Source organism: Macaca mulatta, chromosome 12, assembly GCF_049350105.2.
Source record: "Macaca mulatta isolate MMU2019108-1 chromosome 12, T2T-MMU8v2.0, whole genome shotgun sequence".
In the NCBI taxonomy this organism is placed as follows: Eukaryota; Metazoa; Chordata; class Mammalia; order Primates; family Cercopithecidae; genus Macaca; species Macaca mulatta.
Window position 1 is genome coordinate 74698138 of NC_133417.1, and position 20310 is coordinate 74718447.

The 20310-nt window shown below is 42.9% G+C and overlaps 1 protein-coding gene across 1 annotated transcript in view; it reads left to right on the forward strand.

Annotated features, from left to right (window-relative positions):
* KLHL23 (kelch like family member 23) overlaps positions 1 to 13701 on the forward strand; it is a 55122-nt gene extending 41421 nt beyond the window's left edge. The window contains exon 4 of the mRNA XM_077956445.1: positions 11984 to 13701. Coding sequence (XP_077812571.1) covers positions 11984 to 12099 — 116 coding nt within the window. The 3' untranslated portion in view covers positions 12100 to 13701. The remainder of the gene's footprint in view (positions 1 to 11983) is intronic.
* Positions 13702 to 20310: the final 6609 nt, after the last annotated feature.

Genomic DNA, 20310 nt, shown 5'->3' on the forward strand with positions numbered 1-20310 from the left:
AGAATGGCGTAAACCCAGGAGGCGGAGCTTGCAGTGAGCCGAGATCGCGCCACTGCACTCCAGCCTGGGCAACAGAGCGAGACTCTGTCTCAAAAAAAAAAAAAAAAAAGATTTTCCAGTTTCACTACAGACCTTCTCTGGGCCTGCAGCAGAGCAGCTAAACACTGGAACAGTGCCTTAAATTTCTGGTATGGAATTCTATAATCTGCCTAAGCTAGACCTTGTTTACTCATATGCCACAATGCCACTCACGTTTTGGGGTTGGGGTAGAAAGCCACAGCATCTTAATCTCTCGGTGTTGTCTGTGATGGCTCATTAGTCACCTTGAGGGTGTGGGTGTTTCCTGTTTCCCCCGCAGCTCCCCAGGCTGTCACTGTGGCTGGATGTGGTATGAGGGGTCTCATCCAGGTGAGGCCCAGAGCCTCTGGCCAGAGTGTCAGCCTTCTAGGGTTGGGACAGCATGTGTCCCTGCAGTGGGAGCAGGGGTCCTGGAGCTGTGAAAGCCTGGGGTTATACTGCGTGAACCCTAGTGTGTTGGTCCTAGATATGATGTAGTGTCCTCACTGGGTGTGGGGAGCACTTGAGGGTTGGTTCTAATAAAAAATGGAGGCCACAACAGGTCTTAATTCCCAAGCAAAAGCAGTAGTAAGTGCCATAACTGGGGCAGTCTGGCGTACTATTGGAGCGTACAAGAGGGACAACTTCCCACAAGAAATGAAGTCTGAACTAAGACCTGAAAATGACTTGAACTTGACTTGTTTTCCCAGTCATCCAGCCATTCTATCATGCCTCACCTCCCTCTTTCCCAGTCAACAGAAGCTCACGTCTCCTGAAGCATCTCTTCCCGACCCTCATTCTGTTCAGCACAGCTCCCAATCTGACCAAAATCCCTCACCCTTCCACGCCCTCCAAAATCTTTCCTATGTGTCTTCTAGAAACCCGGAGTTCCAGATGAGTGATGAACACGCTCCCCTATATCCTTAACCTCTTTCATCAGTGTCTCTTCTGACTTCTTGACCTCACTGAGTATGATCCATCAGTCTCCTGAGGACACTGGCTCCCCTGTAGCCTTTTTAAGTGAAGTAATTTTTCCTCTTACATCCTGTGTAATTCTGGCCCAGAATGTGAGACACCAGCTTTTCTTCTTTTCACTTTCTTTTCTTTTTTTCTGAGACAGAGTATCACTCTGTTGCTCAGGCTAGAGTACAATGGTGCAATCTTGGTTCACTGCAACCTCTGCCTCCCTGGTTCAAGCGATTCTCCTGGCTCAGCCTCCCATGCGGCTGGGATTACAGGCATGTGCCACCACACCCGGCTAATTTTGTATTTTTTTTGTAGCAGAAACGGGGTTTCACCTTTCACCATGTTTGCTCAGGCTGGTCTCGAACTCCTGACCTCAAGAGATCCACCTGCCTTGGCCTCCCAAAGTGCTGAGATTACAGGCATGAGCCATGGCGCCCGGCCTCACATCATGACTTTCAAACTATTCCTCCTTCTTCAAAAGCCCCACCTCCGTGTGTCTACATTCTAATGATCTCCCAGTCACACCCCTCATTCACTGAAGACTTGACTCCTAGCTCACTGTCTTCCTCTTCATCCTGACTTGGGTCCTCATTTTTATCCAGATAGCCTCCCATCTGACACCTGGGGTCCTCAACCCACCAACCTCACTGCTTTTTTTTTTTTTTTAACTGTTATGTCTATTCTGTGTTCATTCTCTCCCTTATCTACCTTTGATGTCCTGGTCATCATTATGAAAAGCAATTGTACTTCTTTTATACTCACTTGCCCAGCTGAGTATAACTTCTCTGGGCCTGCAGCAGAGCAGCTGAACACTGGCACAGTGCCTTAAATTTATGACCACAAAGCTGAAACAAACGCTCTCTATCTGCTCCATAATCCTAAAAGGTTTCCCTAGTAAGATCAATATTTTATTCTCTGAGTCAACTATTTTATGTTTTTTTTTCCCTAAAAATTTCAACCCTTCCTCTTTTTTTCCTTTCCTTTTTGTCCCTTTCCCTTTTTTTTTTTTTCTAAGATAAATACTGTAGAACATAAACCCTTCCTCATTGGCCCCACTCTCACATAACTGAAAAAACGTAAGCAATTGAACAGGAACTCTATTCTTCTAACCACCAAATCTTTCAACACTTGTGTCAATATTTCCTCTTCTCCCACTTGTTATAATACAAATGCCATTGCTCTATCAAAGCAGTCATGCTCTGGATTCTATCTTCTCTTGTTTTCTCAAGGACATCACTCTTGCAATTGTCCCCACTCTCATAGATCACCAGTTTCTCCCTTTATTATGTGGAATTTGCAGTTCTTAAGCTACCCTCTTTTTTTTTTTTTTTTTTTTTTTTGAGATGGAGTCTTGCTCTGTCACCCAGGCTGGAATGCAGTGGTGCAATCTCTGCTCAGTGAAGCCTCCGCCTCCAGGATTCAAGAGATTCTCCTGCCTCAGCCTCCTGAGTAGTTGGGACTACAGGCACATGCCACCACAGATGGCTAATTTTTTGTATTTTTAGTAGAATAGAGGGTTTTACCATGTTTGTTAGGCTGGTCTCGAACTCCTGACCTCAGGTGATCCACCCACCTGGGCCTTCTAAAGTGCTGGGATTACAGGTGCGTGTCACCGTGCCCAGCCTTAAACCATCATCCTTTAAAAAACCCTATTGTTAAAAAGATCCTCAGTTCCAGCTGGGCGCGGTGGCTCACACCTGCAATCCCAGCACTTTGGGAGGCCGAGGCAGGCAGATCACTTGGGGTCAGGAGTTCAAGACCAGCCTGGTCTGAAATAAAATACAAAAATTAGCCGGGTGTGGTGGCAGGCACCTGTAATCCCAGCTACTCAGGAGGCTGAGGCAGTAGAATTGCTTGAACCTGAGAGGCGGAGGCTGCAGAGAGCTGAGATTGTGCCACTGCACTCCAGGCTGGGTGACAGAGACTCCATATCAAAAACAAACAAACCAACAAACAAACAAAGATCCTCAGTTCCCTTTGGGATGCCATCAACAAGGAGGAAGGAGAGAGGATACTTGAGCTCAGGAGTTCAAGACCAGCCTGGCCAACATAGCAAGATCTCGTCTCTATTTTTAAAAATAAATAAACCTCAGTTGTCCTTAGATACCCTTCCAGGAACATCTCGTTTCTTTGCTCCCCTTTATAGAAAAACTTCTTGAAAGAATTGTTAATCCCACACTGTTCCACCTACTCCAGGGCTTCCACCCTCATCACATCACTGAAACTACTGTTATCAAGTCATCTGTGACTTACATGTTGCCAAATTCAGTAGATAACTTCCTTTTCCTCATTTTGCCTGAGTCTTGTGCAAACTGATCTGACCCACTTTGACCCTTCTCAATTATTAGCTTCTTTTTGTAGGTGTCAGTAGCCTCCAGCATATGCAGGCAAATGAGGGCTATGGGTCTCTCTTGATTCTGAGCTGGGTACTTTATGAAGAACATTTTAGCAAACTACTAATTAGCCTCCCTTACAAACATAAAATCTTGAATTTTTCATTCTTCCAATTTATGTCTCCCCCAAAAAACATTGATTCCACTGATTCATTCTGAGGTTCTGGCTACTGCTACCCCAAATTCCCGAATTAGCGCCCTATTTCCAGTGTCACCATACTTCACCATATACTTCTCCACTGCAAGTGGAGAGGTACTACTAAAACCTTTGATTTTTCTGCCTTGCTGACTCTTCTAAAAATGTTTGGTTTTCAAGAAGAGTTATCACTTAGGATCTGTCATCTATAAATGATTATTCATTTTGATGATTTCTCAAGAATGAATGAATGGTTACAATGGTGCCTGATTGTCTGCTGCCTACTCCACTGACTGAGACCCATCACTGTCTGAGAGAACTGAGCAGTTGAGTAGGGTCAGGGCTCTATTACCTTCTTAGATGGTGCTATTTAGTGCCATGCTTAGCACTGCTGGACTTGCAGCCAAACTAATTGGTTACTCCTGAAGAATATTAAGAAACCAACTCATTATTCTAAAAATTAGTGAAGGGAAAAAATCAAGCATTTATGTTCTTTTTCTTGTATGTACATCAAGGAAACCAAATTGTGAATATGGTACTTTTTTTTTTTTTTTTTGAGACGGAGTCTTGCTCTGTCGCCCAGGCTGGAGTGCAGTGGCCTGATCTCAGCTCACTGCAAGCTCCGCCTCCCGGGTCTACGCCATTCTCCTGCCTCAGCCTCCCGAGTAGCTGGGACTACAGGCGCCCGCCACCTCGTCCGGCTAGTTTTTTTTGTATTTTTTTGGTAGAGATGGGGTTTCGCCGTGTTAGCCAGGCTGGTCTCGATCTCCTGACCTCGTGATCTGCCCATCTCGGCCTCCCAAAGTGCTGGGATTACAGGCTTGAGCCACCACGCCCGGCCTTTTTTTTTTTTTTTTTTTTAATGAGAGAGGGTCTTGCTTTCTCACCAAGGCTGGAGTGAAATGTGTGATGGCCCATTCACACACACTGCCTGGGCTCTGCCTGGGCTCCATGGATCCTCCCACTTCAGCCTCCCAGGTAGCTGGAACTACAGATGCTTGCCACCATGCTCAGCTTTTTTTCTTTTTTCTTTTTTTTTTTTTTTTGTATTTTTTTGTAGAGATGGGGGTTTCACCATGTTGCCCAGGCTGGTCTTGAACTCCTGCAGTCAAGTAATCCACCCGTCTTGGCCTTCCAAAGTGCTAGGATTACAGGTACGAGCCACTGCACCCAGCCAATTTTTTTTTTTTTTTTTTTTTTTTTTGAGACAGGGTCTCGCTCTGTCTCCCAGGCTAGAGTGCAGTGGTGCAATCTTGGCTCACTGCAACTTCTGACTCCCGGGTCAAGTGATTCTCCTACCTCAGCCTCCTGAGTAGCTGGGATTACAGGTGCACACCACCATGCCTGGCTGATTTTTGTCTTTTTTAGTAGAAACAGGGTTTCACCATTTTGGTCAGGCTGGTCTCGAACTCCTGATCTCATGATCTGCCCACCTCTGCCTCCAAAAGTGCTGGGATTACAGGTATGAGCCACAGCGCCTGGCCCCAATTTTTTTTTTTTTTAATAGAAGAATTCCAGTGAGTGAATGCAGAAGAAATGACAGACTATTAACTATTTTGACACTTGAATGAAATAATGGATCTAGGCAATGATTATTGATAGCTGCTGAAATCATTAGGTGAGAGGCTGATGAGGAACTTTATAATGATGGATCAGGCTGACAACACTTGAACCCACCGATTAATTGTAATATTCCAAAAAGAGAGGCAAACAGACATTATATACTTACAGGTGTGATGCAATAAGAACACAGCATCGCCTATGAAGTACTCTTCCAAAAATATCTAGCCTAAATCTTATCAAGCCTCTAGACCTAATTTTCAGCTTATGTGAAATACAGAAGATGGAGAAATGTGTTAAATAACACCTCAGGATATGATTAATCAAATCTAGAATGTAACAAATTCTCTAGGGAAAATGACTTGATTTCATCAACAAATAAATGGCAAGAAAAACAGAAGAAACTCTAGGTTGAAAGAAATTTAAGGCCGGGCGCGGTGGCTCAAGCCTGTAATCCCAGCACTTTGGGAGGCCGAGACGGGCGGATCACGAGGTCAGGAGATCGAGACCATCCTGGCTAACACGGTGAAACCCCGTCTCTGCTAAAAAATACAAAAAACTAGCCGGGCGCGGTGGCGGGCGCCTGTAGTCCCAACTACTCGGGAGGCTGAGGCAGGAGAATGGCGTGAACCCGGGAGGCGGAGCTTGCAGTGAGCTGAGATCCGGCCACTGTACTCCAGCCTGGGCGGCAGAGCCAGACTCTGTCTAAAAAAAAAAAAAAAAAAAAAAAAAAAAAAAAAGAAATTTAAGAGCCATTGCATATCACAAGACAACATGTGAATAGCATTTGGAACCTGATTTGAATAATGCAACTTAAAAAATGTTTATAAAACAATAAAAAATTTAAATACTGACTGGATATTTGATGACATTGAATAATTTTGTTAATTTGTTGGGTATGATCATGGTAAATATGGTTATATATATATGTGTGTGTGTGTGTGTGTGTATATATATATATATATTTTTTTTTTTCTTTTGAGATGGAGTCTTGCTCTGTCACTCGGGCTGGAGTGCAGTGGCACGATCTCTGCTCACTGCAAGCTCTGCCTCCCGAGTTCATGCCATTCTCCTGCCTCAGCCTCCCGAGTAGCTGGGACTACAGGAACCCGCCACCACGCCCGTCTAATTTTTTGTATTTTTAGTAGAGACGGGGTTTCATTGTGGTAGCCAGGATGGTCTTGATTTCCTGACCTCGTGATCCGCCTGCCTCGGCCTCCTAAAATGCTGGGATTACAGACGTGAGCCACTGCGCCTTTCATATGGTTATATATTTTTAAAAAGAGTTCTTATTCTTAAAGGTACATAGATAAGACTTTGTAGATTAAATTAAGATGTCTGTCATTTGCTCTAAAATAGTCTTGTAAGGGCTTTGGGAAAGTGGGTTGGCATGTAGATAAAATAAGACTGAACATGTGCTGATGCATGTGGAAGGTGGATGATGGCTATTTAAAGGGTTATTATACTATTTATATTACACTTTTTACTTTGGAAGTATGCTTGAAAATTTCTATAATAAAAAGAAAACAAAGAAGCAAGCAAAAAAAACAAAAAACAAAAAACAAAAAACCAGCCAAAAAAACAGACCAAAAAAAAAAAAAATCCGAACTCGAAACCAAAAAGCTTGCAACCCTCTGAGCTCTCCCCTTAAGAATTATTTTCAGGCCAGGCACAGTGGCTCACGCCTATAATCCCAGCACTTTGGGAGGCTGAGGTGGTGGACCACCTGAGGCCGGGAGTTTGAGACCAGCCTGACCAACAAGGAGAAACCTCTCTACTAAAAATACAAAAAAATTAGCTGGGCGTGGTGGTGCATGCCTGTAATCCCAGCTACTCAGGAGGCTGAGGCAGGAGAATCGCTTGAACCCAGGAGGTGGAGGTTGTGGTGAGCCAAGATCGCGCCATTGCACTCCAGCTTGGGCAACAAGAGCGAAACTCCATTTCATAAAAAAAGAAAAAAGAATTCTTTCCAAATTCTGTGAATGGTTGATTAGTAATATCTTTACAATACTTCATCTGATTTTTTCTTTTGGGACCCCTGATTCTCTCAAAATTCCTCATGGATTTTTCAAGTTAATGTATTGCTTCATTTCTGTTTTGAGTGATGAGGGTAGAATTATTTTCTCTGGGATTTTCCTACTATTTGCTGTCAGTAATGTTTCCCAATGTATGGATTAAGGCTGTCCTCCCAGTAGGAGGTGCTGCCTTAAAGTATGGTGGCAGCTTAGCCTTTAGAGTAAGTGCCAAAGGCCTTCCAGTGCTGCTCCAGTCTCCACACTGCTTTCCTGGGACCTCTGCGTCATAGTGAATTTCTTAGAATAGATTTGCTTCTGGAATAATTTTCCACCAATTTACTGCCAAAATTGTGTGGGCCAGATTTCCTCCAGACTACAATTTACCCATCTCAGCTGGTTTTGCTTTTTCCCCCTTCTTTCCTTAACGAGGTTTGCAGATTCTTTTAAATATTCCTGGTTTGACATGGTGGCTCACACTTGTAATCCCAGCACTTTGGGAGGCCGAGGCAGGAGGATTGGTTGAGGCCAGGTGTTCGAGACTAGTTTGGGCAACATGGCAAGACCCTGTCTCTACAAAAAAATACAAAAATTAGCCAGGTGAGGTGGTCCGAACCTGTGGTCCCTGCTACTCAGGAAGCTGAGGTGGGAGGGTCACTTGAGCTCAGGAAGTTAAGGCTACAGCAAGCTGTGATTGTGCCATTGCACTCCAGCCTGGATGGACAGAGTGAGACCCTGTCATATGTGTGTTTGTGTTTGTGTGTGTTGGACTTGCATATACATATCAAACATGTACGCCAGTCTTCTACCCTAGGGGAACTCCAGCCTGGATGACAGAGTGAGACCCTGTCATACGTGTGTTTATGTTTGTGTGTGTTGGACTTGCGTATACATATCAAACATGCACGCCAGTCTGCTACCTTAGGGAGAGTGCTTCATGTTCTAATTTCATTGCCATTGCTGTTACTGTTGAAGTTTGCCCAGTCCCTGTTTCTTTAGTGTGAATTCTGAACAAGGTCACATCAGAATTTGTGGGGCATGGCATTAAATGCAATTTCGGGGAAGGGGAACTCTTTAGGAAAAATAATACCAAATTATGAATACAAAATTAGGCAGGAGGCCAGGCGTGGTGGCTCACGCCTGTTATCCCAACACTTTCTGAGGCGGGCTGATCACCTGAGGTCAGGAATTCAAGACCAGCCTGGCCAACATAGTGAAATCCTGTCTCTACCAAAAATACAAAAATAGCTGGGCGTGGTGGCACGTGCCTGTAGTCCCAGCTATGCAGGAGGCTGAGGCAAGAGAATTGCTTGAACCTGGGAGGCAGAGGTTGCAGTGAGATTGCGCCACTGCCTTCCAGCCTGGGTAACAGAACGAGACTCCATCTCAAAAAAAAAAAAAAAAAAAATTAGGAAAATGAATATTTCCTAAATAAATAAATATTTATTTAGAATAAATAGGTAAATCAAAACAAAGGCAAATAGCACAAGCATCACAAAATCCAGGACAAAAAAGTACTTGAACATAATTAACTGCCAGAAACAGTCCCATAATATTTTTTCCCTACATTTTTTAGCCACATAGACTTTGATTACTCTTCAATTTTGTAACATTTTTTACAGAGAGGGTATTTTCAATGGAGCAGGTAAAAGGATAATTTACTTTTTTCTAGAATAATTAGAATTCCTCTATAAAGTTTTTTTTTTTAAATTACTGGTTGTTTAGAAAAGTGTCAGCTTAATAAGTTGTTATCGGTGATGTCTTATAAATATGTAAGAGTTCTCTGGTGATCTCATGGCTAGAAAAAATTTAAAAAGAAAAAATACATTTAAGAGTATTACAAATTTGAGGACACTTTTGTAAGTCTTTTTCACGTGTGGGTGGTAAGATTTCAGGATGTGTAAGTGTACTTCAGGGCACTCATTAAACAGTTTGTCATCAATGTGATTAAAATGATGTTTTATGGCCAGGTACGGTGGCTCAAGCCTGTAATCCCAGCACTTTGGGAGGCCGAGACGGGCGGATCACGAGGTCAGGAGATCGAGACCATCCTGGCTAACACGGTGAAACCCCGTCTCTACTAAAAAATACAAAAAACTAGTCGGGCGAGGTGGTGGGCGCCTGTAGTCCCAGCTACTGCGGAGGCTGAGGCAGGAGAATGGCGTGAACCTGGGAGGCGGAGCTTGCAGTGAGCTGAGATCAGGCCACTGCACTCCAGCCTGGGCGACAGAGCGAGACTCCGTCTCAAAAAAAAAAAAAAAAAAAAAGGTGTCTTATGATTTCTTTTCTTTCTTTTTTTTTTTTTTTGTTTTGAGATGGAGTCTTGCTCTGTCGCCCAGGCTGGAGTGCAATGGCACAGCCTCAGCTCACTGCAACCTCCACCTCCTGGGTTCAAGCGATTCTTCTGCCTCAGCCTCCCAAGTAGCTGGGACTACAGGCAAGCACCACCACTCCCAGCTAATTTTTGTATTTTTTAAAGTAGAGACGGGGTTTTGCCATATTGGCCAGGCTGGTCTTGAACTCCTGACCTTGTGATTCACCCACCTCGGCCTCCCAAAGTGCAGTGATTACAAGTGTGAGCCACCACACCTGGCCAATCTCATTATTTTCAAATCATCAAAAATTTTAATTTTTTCCAATATATTCTTATGATTTGCTCCACTTTGTTAATTGGATTATACACAATCCAAGAAGCTTATTAATTTCTTTTTTGAAATGTATTCTTAATGAATCACTGATATTGGTATGATTTGAAAACTTCTTTCTTTGCTTCTTGAATACAGAATAATCTCCACTGATTTTGTTACTCATGTTTATGACTTTAGGTACATATTCTATTATTTTATCTCAGTTTTTTCAGTTCTTTAATAAACTAGGAACTGTAACTTCTTCATGTCTTATTAAAATGTTTTAAAATGTCTGCTCAAATTACATTTATAGTGGCTTATTCTCAATTCAACTTCTTTTTAGACAGAAACTCAAAACACTTGTGTCACTTCAGTACCATTAAATGCTGGGGAAGTGGAATGGAGGGAGATTTGAAATGGAAAGAACAACAGTTTGATGATTTTTGTTAAAATATCTTTTACAAATTTAACAAAACTATATGACCTTGTGAACACATTATTAGGATCCCTCCCAGGTCCTTGGAAAGGGCCAATATAATTGAGGGATCCTGAAGCTTAAACCTTATTGGCTTCACGCAAACCCACCTCTGATCTTGAGTACGTAACACAGATCCACTCTTCCTCCTCTTGGACTAAGTGTTTTCCTGTGTTTTGTGTGCTTGATCTTCTTTTTCCTCTCCAGATACATTCTCTACCAGTTCCTTCTCCACCAGGAGACTGATCTACGCAGAGGAGAGCACTAACAACAGAGTGGGGGAGGGGAGCATTCACTCCAGGCTTCATTCCCCTGGCTCCATTCCTGCAGGGTTGGCATGGCTTGGATGCATCCTCAGGGGCCTCTCCTTACCGTCCTCTTTCTCCCAAGAGACTAGCTCCTCCTTTCGCTCTGCCACCCTCCCCTTGGGGTGGTAATGGAGCCCTCAATATTACTAACCTTGGGGTATCGCACTATGCCTCAGAATTTACTTATGCCCTTCCCACACCTTTGTAAAAAGTAGTTTATTACATTTTCCTGCTGCCAGACGGTCATGGTAGCACATACCTGTAATCCCAGATAGTCAGGAGGCTGAGGAGGGAGGATCCATAGAGCCCAAGAGTTTGAAACCCCATCTCAAAAAAAAAAAAAAAATCTTGCTGGGACTCTGATACAGTTTGTAACATCAACCTTATGTAGGCAGTAATTTCACTGTACATTTAACTTCCTCTAAAATCATTTTTAATTACTGTCTTTATTTTCAAGGGATCAGCATCGTCTTCTTACCTCTAAGGTGGATATGATCAAAGGAGAATTATCTTCTATCTGCTTAATACCTGGATTTTTTTATGGGGCTATTTTCATTTCTTTAAAAAAATCTCATTCTAGGCAGGGCACAGTAGCTCACACCTGTAATCCCAGCACTTTGGAAGGCCACGGTGGGAGGATAACTTGAGGCCAGCAGTTCATGACCAGCCTGAGCAACATAGTGAGACCCTGTCTCTACAAAAGAATTTAAAAATTAGCCAGGTGTTTGTGGTAGCATGTGCCTTGTAGTCCCAGATACTCTGGAGGCTAAGATGGGAGGATCACCTGAGCCCAGGAGTTCCAGGCTGCAGGGAGTCATGATCATACCACTGCACTCCAACCTGGGCAACAGAGTTAGACCTTGTTTCAAAAAAAAAAAAAAAAGTCTTTTTAAAAATTCGGATAACCATTCTAGAATTAGAATTAGACGTGGTAACAATCTTTTCAACAAATGTTGCTGGAGCAATTATTGTTCATCCGTATAGAAAAAAAGGAACTTTGCCATCTGCCTTATATTATGCCCCAAAATTAATTTAACATGAATCATAGAACTAAATGTGAAAATAAAACAATACAGATTCTAAAAGAAATTAGAGGAGAATATCTCTGTGCATTTGGAGTAGGCAATGATTTTTTAAACGCAACATAAAAAGCACTAATTATCCAAAGACACCAATAGGAGAGTGAAAAAGAAAGCCGTATACTGGGGGGAAGAAATCCACAAATCCTACATCTGACGTAACCTTTGTATCCAGATTCATTTAAAGAATCCTAATTGATAAAATTGGAAGAATTGATAAAATTGGTAATCCTAATTGATAAAATTGGAAGAATCCTAATTTATAAAAATCCTAATTGATAAAATTGGTAAAAATCAATTTTAAGAAACACACACTTTTTTTTTTTTTTTAAGAGACACATCCGGCTAATTTTTAAATTATTTTTTGTAGATTCAAGGTCTGGATCTCACTATGTTGCCCGGACTGAGTCTCGAACTCCTAACCTCCCAAAGTGCTGGGATTACAGTCGTGAGCCACCGCTTCTGGCCAACTCTCACAATCTTTAAATGGGCAAGGCCCTGCACAAAGGAGGACGTCAAATGGCAAATGAGCATCTGAAAAGGTGCTTAACATTGTAAATCAAGGAAATGCAAATTAAAGGCGCAATGAGATACCACCACACCACCATGTGGCCAAAATTAAAAACAATGACAGACCGGCTGCCCCGCCTCTGGCAGGGGTCCCTGGTGCGGGCGGGGAATGTCCCCGGCGGAGCTGGATGAGAGGCGCGCGCTGCTGGCAAGGCACCGCTGAGTGTGCTGGGACTGGCTCGTAGCCCACCGAGATGGCCCAGCAGTGGGACAAGGCCCTGAAGTGCTGCGCCCTGCGCCCTAGAGGAGATTCAAAGCACAATCATATCTAAAGCACTTGGGTGTACGATTTGACCAAATTCCTGGCAGATCATCCTGGTGGGAAAGAAGTCTTAAGGGAATAAGCTGCAGAGATGCTACTGAAAACTTTGAGGATGCCGGACACTCTACAGATGCCAGAGAATTGTCCAAATCATAAATCATTGGGGTTTCATCCGGATGACAGATAAAGTTAACCAAGACTTCAGATTTTTTTTTATTTTCTATTTTTAGATGGAGTCTCACTCTGTCGCCCAGGCTGGAGTGCAATGGCACCATCTGGGCTCACTGCAACCTCCACCTACCAGGTTCAGGCGATTCCCCTGCCTCAGCCTCCCGAGTAGCTGGGATTACAGGTGCGCACCACCATGCCTGGCTAATTTTTGTATTTTTAGTAGCAACTGGGTTTCACCATGTTGGTCAGGCTGGTCTCAAACTCCTGACCTCGTGATCTGCCCACCTTGGCCTCCCAAAGTTCTAGGATTACAAGTGCGAGCTACTGCACCTGGCCTTTTTGTTTTCCCCCCTCAAGAGACGGTTTATCTCTATGTTGTCCAGGCTGGTTTCCAAATCCTGAGCTCAAGGGATGCCCCCGAGTGGTTGGGACTACTGGCATGCACCATTGGAAACCCTTATTACTACTGTTGACTTTAATTCCAGTTAGTGGACCGGTTGAGTGATCCCAGCCATCTCAGCACTGGCGAAAGCCTTCCTGTGTTGCCTCTACATGTAGGCAGAAGACTAAATAACTTTTCAGAAGCCAATGAAAGAAAAGACTGCTTTGGATTAGGGAGAAAAGAAGCCAAAGTTAATTAACTATTTCAACTGTCAGCAGCCTTCATCTGAAAGAAGAATTTTAATGTGTCTGTTTCCCTTTCCTCCTACACCAGAAACAAAACAAGAATTGTTCTATTCTTTCTGAAACTTTTCAAGTGTGCCTTTTTATTTACCAACTTTATTTTGAAGTCTCTTCACTATGTAGTTTACTTATTGTAAGCATGAGCTTTTAATATTAATATTATATGTTGCTTAGAGTGGAATAATGGACATTGGAGATTACAAAAGGTGGGAGGGTGAGAGCAGGGGTGAGGGCTGAAAAATTGCTTATCAGGTACAATGTTCACTATTTAGGTGATGGGTGCACTAAAAGCCCAGACTCCACCACTACGTAATATGTGCATGTTAAGAAATCTGCACTGGTACTCCCTATATAGGTATAAATTAAAACTAAAATAAAAAATAATACCTGGCTTTAAAACATGACAGTGCATTGTCCAGAATGTTTAGCGACTACATTGCTGGTGTGAGTGAAAAATGGTATGACCACTTTGGAAAGCTGTTTAGCGGTACATATTAGAGCTAAACACATGCCTGCCCTGTGACCCATAATTTCATTCTTAGGCATACACCTAACAGAAATGAGTGCAGAAGACATGTATAAGAATGTTCGGAATAGCTTTATTCATAACAGCAAAAAACTAGAAACAACCAAATGGTCAGAAACAGAAGAATGGGCCAGACGTCCTGGCTCATGCCTGTAATCCCAGCACTTTGGGAGGCCAAGGTGGGTGGATCCCTTGAGGTCAGAAGTTTGAAACCAGCCTGGCCAACGTGGCAAAACCCTGTCTCTACTTAAAACCATACAAAAATTAGTCAGGCATGGTGGCAGGCACCAGTAATCCCAGTTACTCGGGATGCTGAGGCATGAGAATCACTTGAACCTGGGGGGCAGAGGTTGCAGTGAGCCGAGATTGTACCACTGCACTCTAGCCTGGGCGACAGAGTGAGACTCTGTTTCAAAAAAAGGAAAAGAAACAGAAGAATGGATAAATCAGTTGTGGTATGTGCATATACCACATGTTGTGAACTGTTTGTAGTTCCCCAAAATTCATACGTTGACATCCTAACCTCCAGTGGGATGGTATTAGGAAGTGAGGCCTTTGGGAGGTAATAACGTCATGGTGGTAGGACACTCATGAATGGGATTTAGTGCCTTGTAAGAAGAGACTGGAGAGTTTACTTCCTTTCTGCTTTTCACCTTGTAAGGATACATGAAGAAGATGGCCATCTGCAAACCAGGAAGCAGGCCATCATGAGACACCAGATCTAACAGCACCTTGATCTTGGACTTCTCAGCCTCCAAAACTGTGAGCAATAAATTTCTAAATTTCTGTTGTTTAAGACACCCAGTCTATGATATTTTGTTATAGCTGTCCAAACTGACTGAGACCCAGATATATACATACTACATGATCTAGAACAGGCAAAGCTAATCAATGGTAGTTACTTTTAAGGAGGATATTGACTGGGAGAGGAGCACAAAGGAACTTACTGGAGTGCTGAAATGTTCTATATCTCAATCTGGATGGTAATTACAAGGTAGCGTTCACTTGTGAAACTTCATTGAGCACTTAAAATTCATGCACCTTATAGTTTGTGTGTTACAATTCAATTTTTAAAAGTTTAACCCCCAAAGGCCCTTCTTTTCTCTTTATCTATCACAGCTATTTTATTTTGCATGAAGTCTTGGTAAAGAATCTGTGCTGTTTTATCAACTTCCATGTATTGTCTTCTATAGAAGATCTACTTATGGTTTCATGCATGCTGACCTCGTTCACTTGCCAAATGTAGCAAACTGACCCAAGTAAATTTGGCTGTTCACAATTATTAGATAATTTAGGGGATAGTGGAGGCCACCAATTGTTAGACATAGGGGACATAGGGGTGGGCTCTAGGTCTCCCCTTAACAACCTCACTTTCAGATGACTTATTACAATGAAGGAAATTTTCTTTAGACAAGATTCACATTCAAACATCTATTAGCAAGAAAACACAAAAGTAGTCCTACAACCCATTCCCAAAATTCAGGGAGACCCTAGATTTCTGGCTTTTAGGCAACCTGATATTCATATTGCACGCACACACACACAAATAGAAAAACTTAGCAAGCCTAGCCGCCTTTGGAGTGGTACTCTTGGCCTGGAGTTTCGATTTAGTTGAGTTTTCTGCCCCTTAGTGATGAATTCTCTCACTTGCCCTGACCAAAAGTCTAAAATATTGTCATCATCTGCCTTGAATACTTTTTCATGGATTTTTCACCCTCGCATTTAAAGTTCAGGTTAAAATGATAAGTCCATTCTATGAAGCCATCGGGGTTGGTATGGCACTACAGGATGTTGGAACTTGGCTTCCTTCTATCTTGCTGCTTTGCCACACCTATGGTGTTTCCTTCATTTGCTTGGTCCAGTTTTGCTCATCTTCCACATCTAGCTAGTTGAAGAAAAGAGAAAAGGAGGTAAGAGAATAAACTCATTCCATTTAAGAATGACCTGCAAGTTGCACACATCACTTCCGCTCATGTCTCACAGGCCAGACATGGTCTTACTAAGCTTCAAGGAAGACTGGAAAAATGTAGTTTTTATTTCTGATTGGCCATACATTTTGTTGAAAGCCACAGGTGATTTTATTATTATTATATAGGAAGGAGAGAGCCAATATTAAGAGATAAGTAACAGTATCTGCCACAGTGACAAAAATGGTTTAGGTCAGCCTGCAAATCTTCTGTCTTAGTCTGTTTTGTGTTGGCTGTAAATGAATACCCAAGGCTGGATAATTTTTTTAAAAAGACGTTTATTTGGCTCACAATTCTGCAGGCTGTACAAGAAGCATGACACCCACCAGCATCTTCTTGGCTTTTGGTAAGGGCTTTTCTGCTGAGTCAAACATGGTGGAAAAGGTCAAAGAGAAGCAGGCATGTGTGAAGAAAGACCAAATCTGAGGGGCACCCTGGTATAAAAATCCGTTGTTTCATAACAACCCATTCTCATGGGAACTAACCCATTCCTCTGAGAACCAATTAGAAGGGAAACTTACTGGCTACTGCAAGAATGGAACCAAGCCATTCATCAGGGATCCATCCTCATGACCCATGCACAATCCATAGCATCTTCTTAGCTATATGTACTCAGTTGGTCACTCCTTCCTTGAAACATTCCCCTCTTTAGCTTCTATGGTGCCATATTTTCATAGCATCTCTCAGGGTCTGCTTATTCTAGCTGCTGTACAGGCTTCTCTTCTTTTATTCATTATCCAAAAAACTGGAATGCTAGAGGGGTCAGTCTGGAATTCTCCCATCTTTGTTATCTATACTTTCTTTAGGAGAGCTCATATAATGACATGACTTAAAATGTCTGCTATATACTAATAGCTCCAAAATTTATATCTTTAACCCTGACTTCTCCAAACTCATACCAACTGCCTACTTGACATCTTTACAGTGATGCCTAATAAGCATTTTAACCTGAAACTGAGGGCTAACCTGATTTGGCCCACCATACTTAACTTGTCTCATTTGTTTTTAGTGAATTTAATTTTAATTTTTTTGTTTTGTTTTGTTTGAGACGATGTCTCGCTCTGTCATCCAGGCTGGAGTGCAGTGGCACCATCTCCACTCACTGCAAGCTCCGCCTCCCTGGTTCACGCCATTCTCCTGACTCAGCCTCCCAAGTAGCTGGAATTACAGACATGCACCACCACACCTGGCTAATTTTTGTATTCGTAGTAGAAGCGGGGTTTCACCATGTTGGCCAGGCTGGTCTCGAACTCTTGACCTCGTGATCCACCCTCCTCAGCCTCCCAAAGTGCTGGGATTACAGACATGAGCCACTGCACCCGGCCCGAATATTCTTGAACATGTTTTCTTGTGTACAGATGTGAGCATTGCTCTAGAGTATATTATTTTTATTTTTATTTTTTTGAGACGGAGTCTTACTCTCGTCACCCAGGCTGGAGTGCAATGGCGCGATCTCAGCTCACTGCAACCTCCACCTTCCAGGTTCAAGCGATTCTTCTGCTTCAGCCTCCCAAGTAGCTGGAATTACAGGCACGCGCCTGGCTAATTTTTGTATTTTTAGTAGAGACGGGGTTTCACCATGTTGGCCAGCCTGGGAGTATATTCTTTAGAGTGGACTTTCTGCACCATCAGCTATGCACATCTTAAACTTTAGTAGATATTATCAATTTGTTCTCTAAAATAATTGTACTAAATGTATACCCAGAAAGATGGTCTTTTAGTGCACTGACTTACAAAGTTATGCTATAAGAGATGGATACCAGCATGAGAGAGAGTCCTTTCCTAGGTACTGTAAATGAAACGTGAAGCTTCCTGGTCTGCCACCAGGAATTCATTTTCCTTAAAGGATGTGTCTGCAGGGAGCTCAGCTTCTGGAAGGGAATGAGGGAGAAAAAGAAAAGATAAGAAAAGGGTCAGACGCGGTGGCTCATGCCTGTAATCCCAGTACTTCAGGAGGCTGAGGCGGGTGGATCACCTGAGTCCAGGAATTTGAAACCAAACTGGCCAACCTGGCCAACATAGCGAAGCCCTGAATCTACTAAAAATAAAAAAATTAGCCAGGTGTGGTGGCAGGCACCTGTAATCCCAGCTACTCAGGAGGCTGAGGCAGGAGAATCACTTGAATCTGGGAGGCAGAGGTTGCCCTGAGCCGAGGTGGTGCCACTGCATTCCAGCCTCGGCGACAGAGGGAGACTGTCTAAAAAAAAAGAAAAAAGAAGAAGAAAGAAAACGAAAAACAAAACAAAAGACAAGAAAGGGAGAGCAAAGGACCAGGTACCTGATGAGAACATGAAATAAATGTTTTTAGCAGGTGTGATTTCTGATAATAGGCTGTACCTGCAGTTCTGCCTAGATGTTGTGGGGCATAAAGAAGCAGATATATTTGTTTAGGTAGCTCTGTCTCTAGGCAGAGTCTGGCTCTTCTTTCTATTCCCAGTGTTAAGCCTCCAGGACATTAACAGGTATGTAATAAATAGTTTGCTGAATGGATGAATGAGAGTACCCTGACACTCATATTATTTGTTCTGTTAAATACGTGTATTCTCACTGACTTGATCAAAACAAGAATGAAGATTTCAATTGTGTCTGGCATAAAATAGAGACTAAATATTCGTTGAGTGGATAAAAGATAATCTAATTAATTTGAATTTAAACTACCTGAGCACAACGCTGTTAAATATGTTTTTTCTCATTGACCTTAAGAAAAGAAAAAGAGCCCAGAGCAGTCTGAACTATGTGAGGTATGCAGAATTTATCAGGCACAGCGAGAGATGAGTTTGGGACTTCAGTCATGTCCCTACACCCCTGTATTAGTCAGGTCTCACACTGCAATAAAGACATACCCAAGACTGGTTAATTCATAAAGAAAAGAGGTTTAATTGACTCACAATTCCGCATGTCTGGTGAGTCCTCAGGAAACTTACAATCATGGTGGAAGGGGAAGAGGCATGTCTTACACAGTGGCAGGTGAGAGGGAGCAAGGAAGAGCAAGGAAAACTGCCTTATAAAACCACCAGGAGAACAGCATGGGGGAAACCATCCCTGTTACGTGGGTCCGTGTGAAGAGACCACCAAACAGGCTTTGTGTGAGCAACACGGCTGTTTATTTCACCTGGGTGCAGGCGGGCTGAGTCCGCAAAGAGAGTCAGCGAAGGGAGATAAGGGTATGGCTGTTTTATAGGATTTGGGTAGGTAAAGGAAAATTACAGTCAAAGGGGGGTTGTTCTCTGGTGGGCAGGAGTGGGGGGGTCACAAGGTGCTCAGTGGGGGAGCTTTTTGAGCCAGGATGAGCCAGGAAAAGGAATTTCACAAGATAATATCATCGCTTAAGGCAAGGACCGACCATTTTCACTTCTTTTGTGGTGCAATGTCATCTGTTAAGCCGAGGCAGGGCATTTGCACTTCTTTTGTGATTCTTCAGTTACTTCAGGCCATCTGGGTCTATACGTGCAAGTCACAGGGGATGCGATGGCTTGGCTTGGGCTCAGAGGCCTGACAATTCCCATGATCCAATCACCTCCCACCATGTGTGTGGTTCCTCCCCTCCACACTTGGGGATTATGCGGATTACAATTTGAGATGAGATTTGTGTGGGGACAGAGAACTAAACTATATTAATCACCATGCTTGGGGGGCAATTGTTTAACGTCACTATGTTTCTTACTACCTGCTTCATCCATTTTCATGTTCTTGGAATTTGTGATACAAAGAACAATGTATAGCCAATCAATAGCTTATGTTATTGTAATGTAAATTATTGGTAAACAACTTAGGAATTGCCTCTTCTTTTTTCTTTAAAAATCTACTTGTAAGGGCTGCTAATCAGAGCATATATTCAGAGCAATTTGAATCCATGCTCTCACGTGGCAGTCCTCAAACTTGGCTCAAATAAACTGTCTACTTATACTAATTTTGCCTCAGTTTTTCCCTTTAGGTTGACAATATTGCATCAAGTTGAATACTTACAGCAATTGTATGAACTAGGTAGTATTTATTATTGGTCCTATTTATACCTGAGGAACACAGAAGTTGAACAACTTGCCCGAGATCACAGTTTCACAGCAGGAGGAGGACCATTATTTGAAGCAGGCAGTCTGATTCCAGACACCCAGTTTTTACACGCTGTACTGTACTGTCTTCAAAACTGAGATTACATGGATCTTTGATTTTTTTTTAAAATTTCACTTGTCCTTTTTTTTTTTTGAGAACTACTACACGATATGTGTGTGTATTCACACACATCTTTGGAAAAGATCTGAAGAGAAACCCAAAACACTTCATATGAATGGAGGGCCAAAGGAAGGGCTGGGGTACAGACGCCGTCCAGAAATACTTAAAAATAAATGTTTATACTAACACAAACTAGCAGCCATTCCCCTATACCCTGCGGTACTTTTTAACCCAATCTGTTTGCGATTGAGGGCGGGGACTCCAGGGTCCCTGGGAGGCCCCGGCAGTCGCGCATGCTCAGAGCACAGGGACCGCTCCAGCTCGTCCTTGGCCCCGCCCACCCAGGC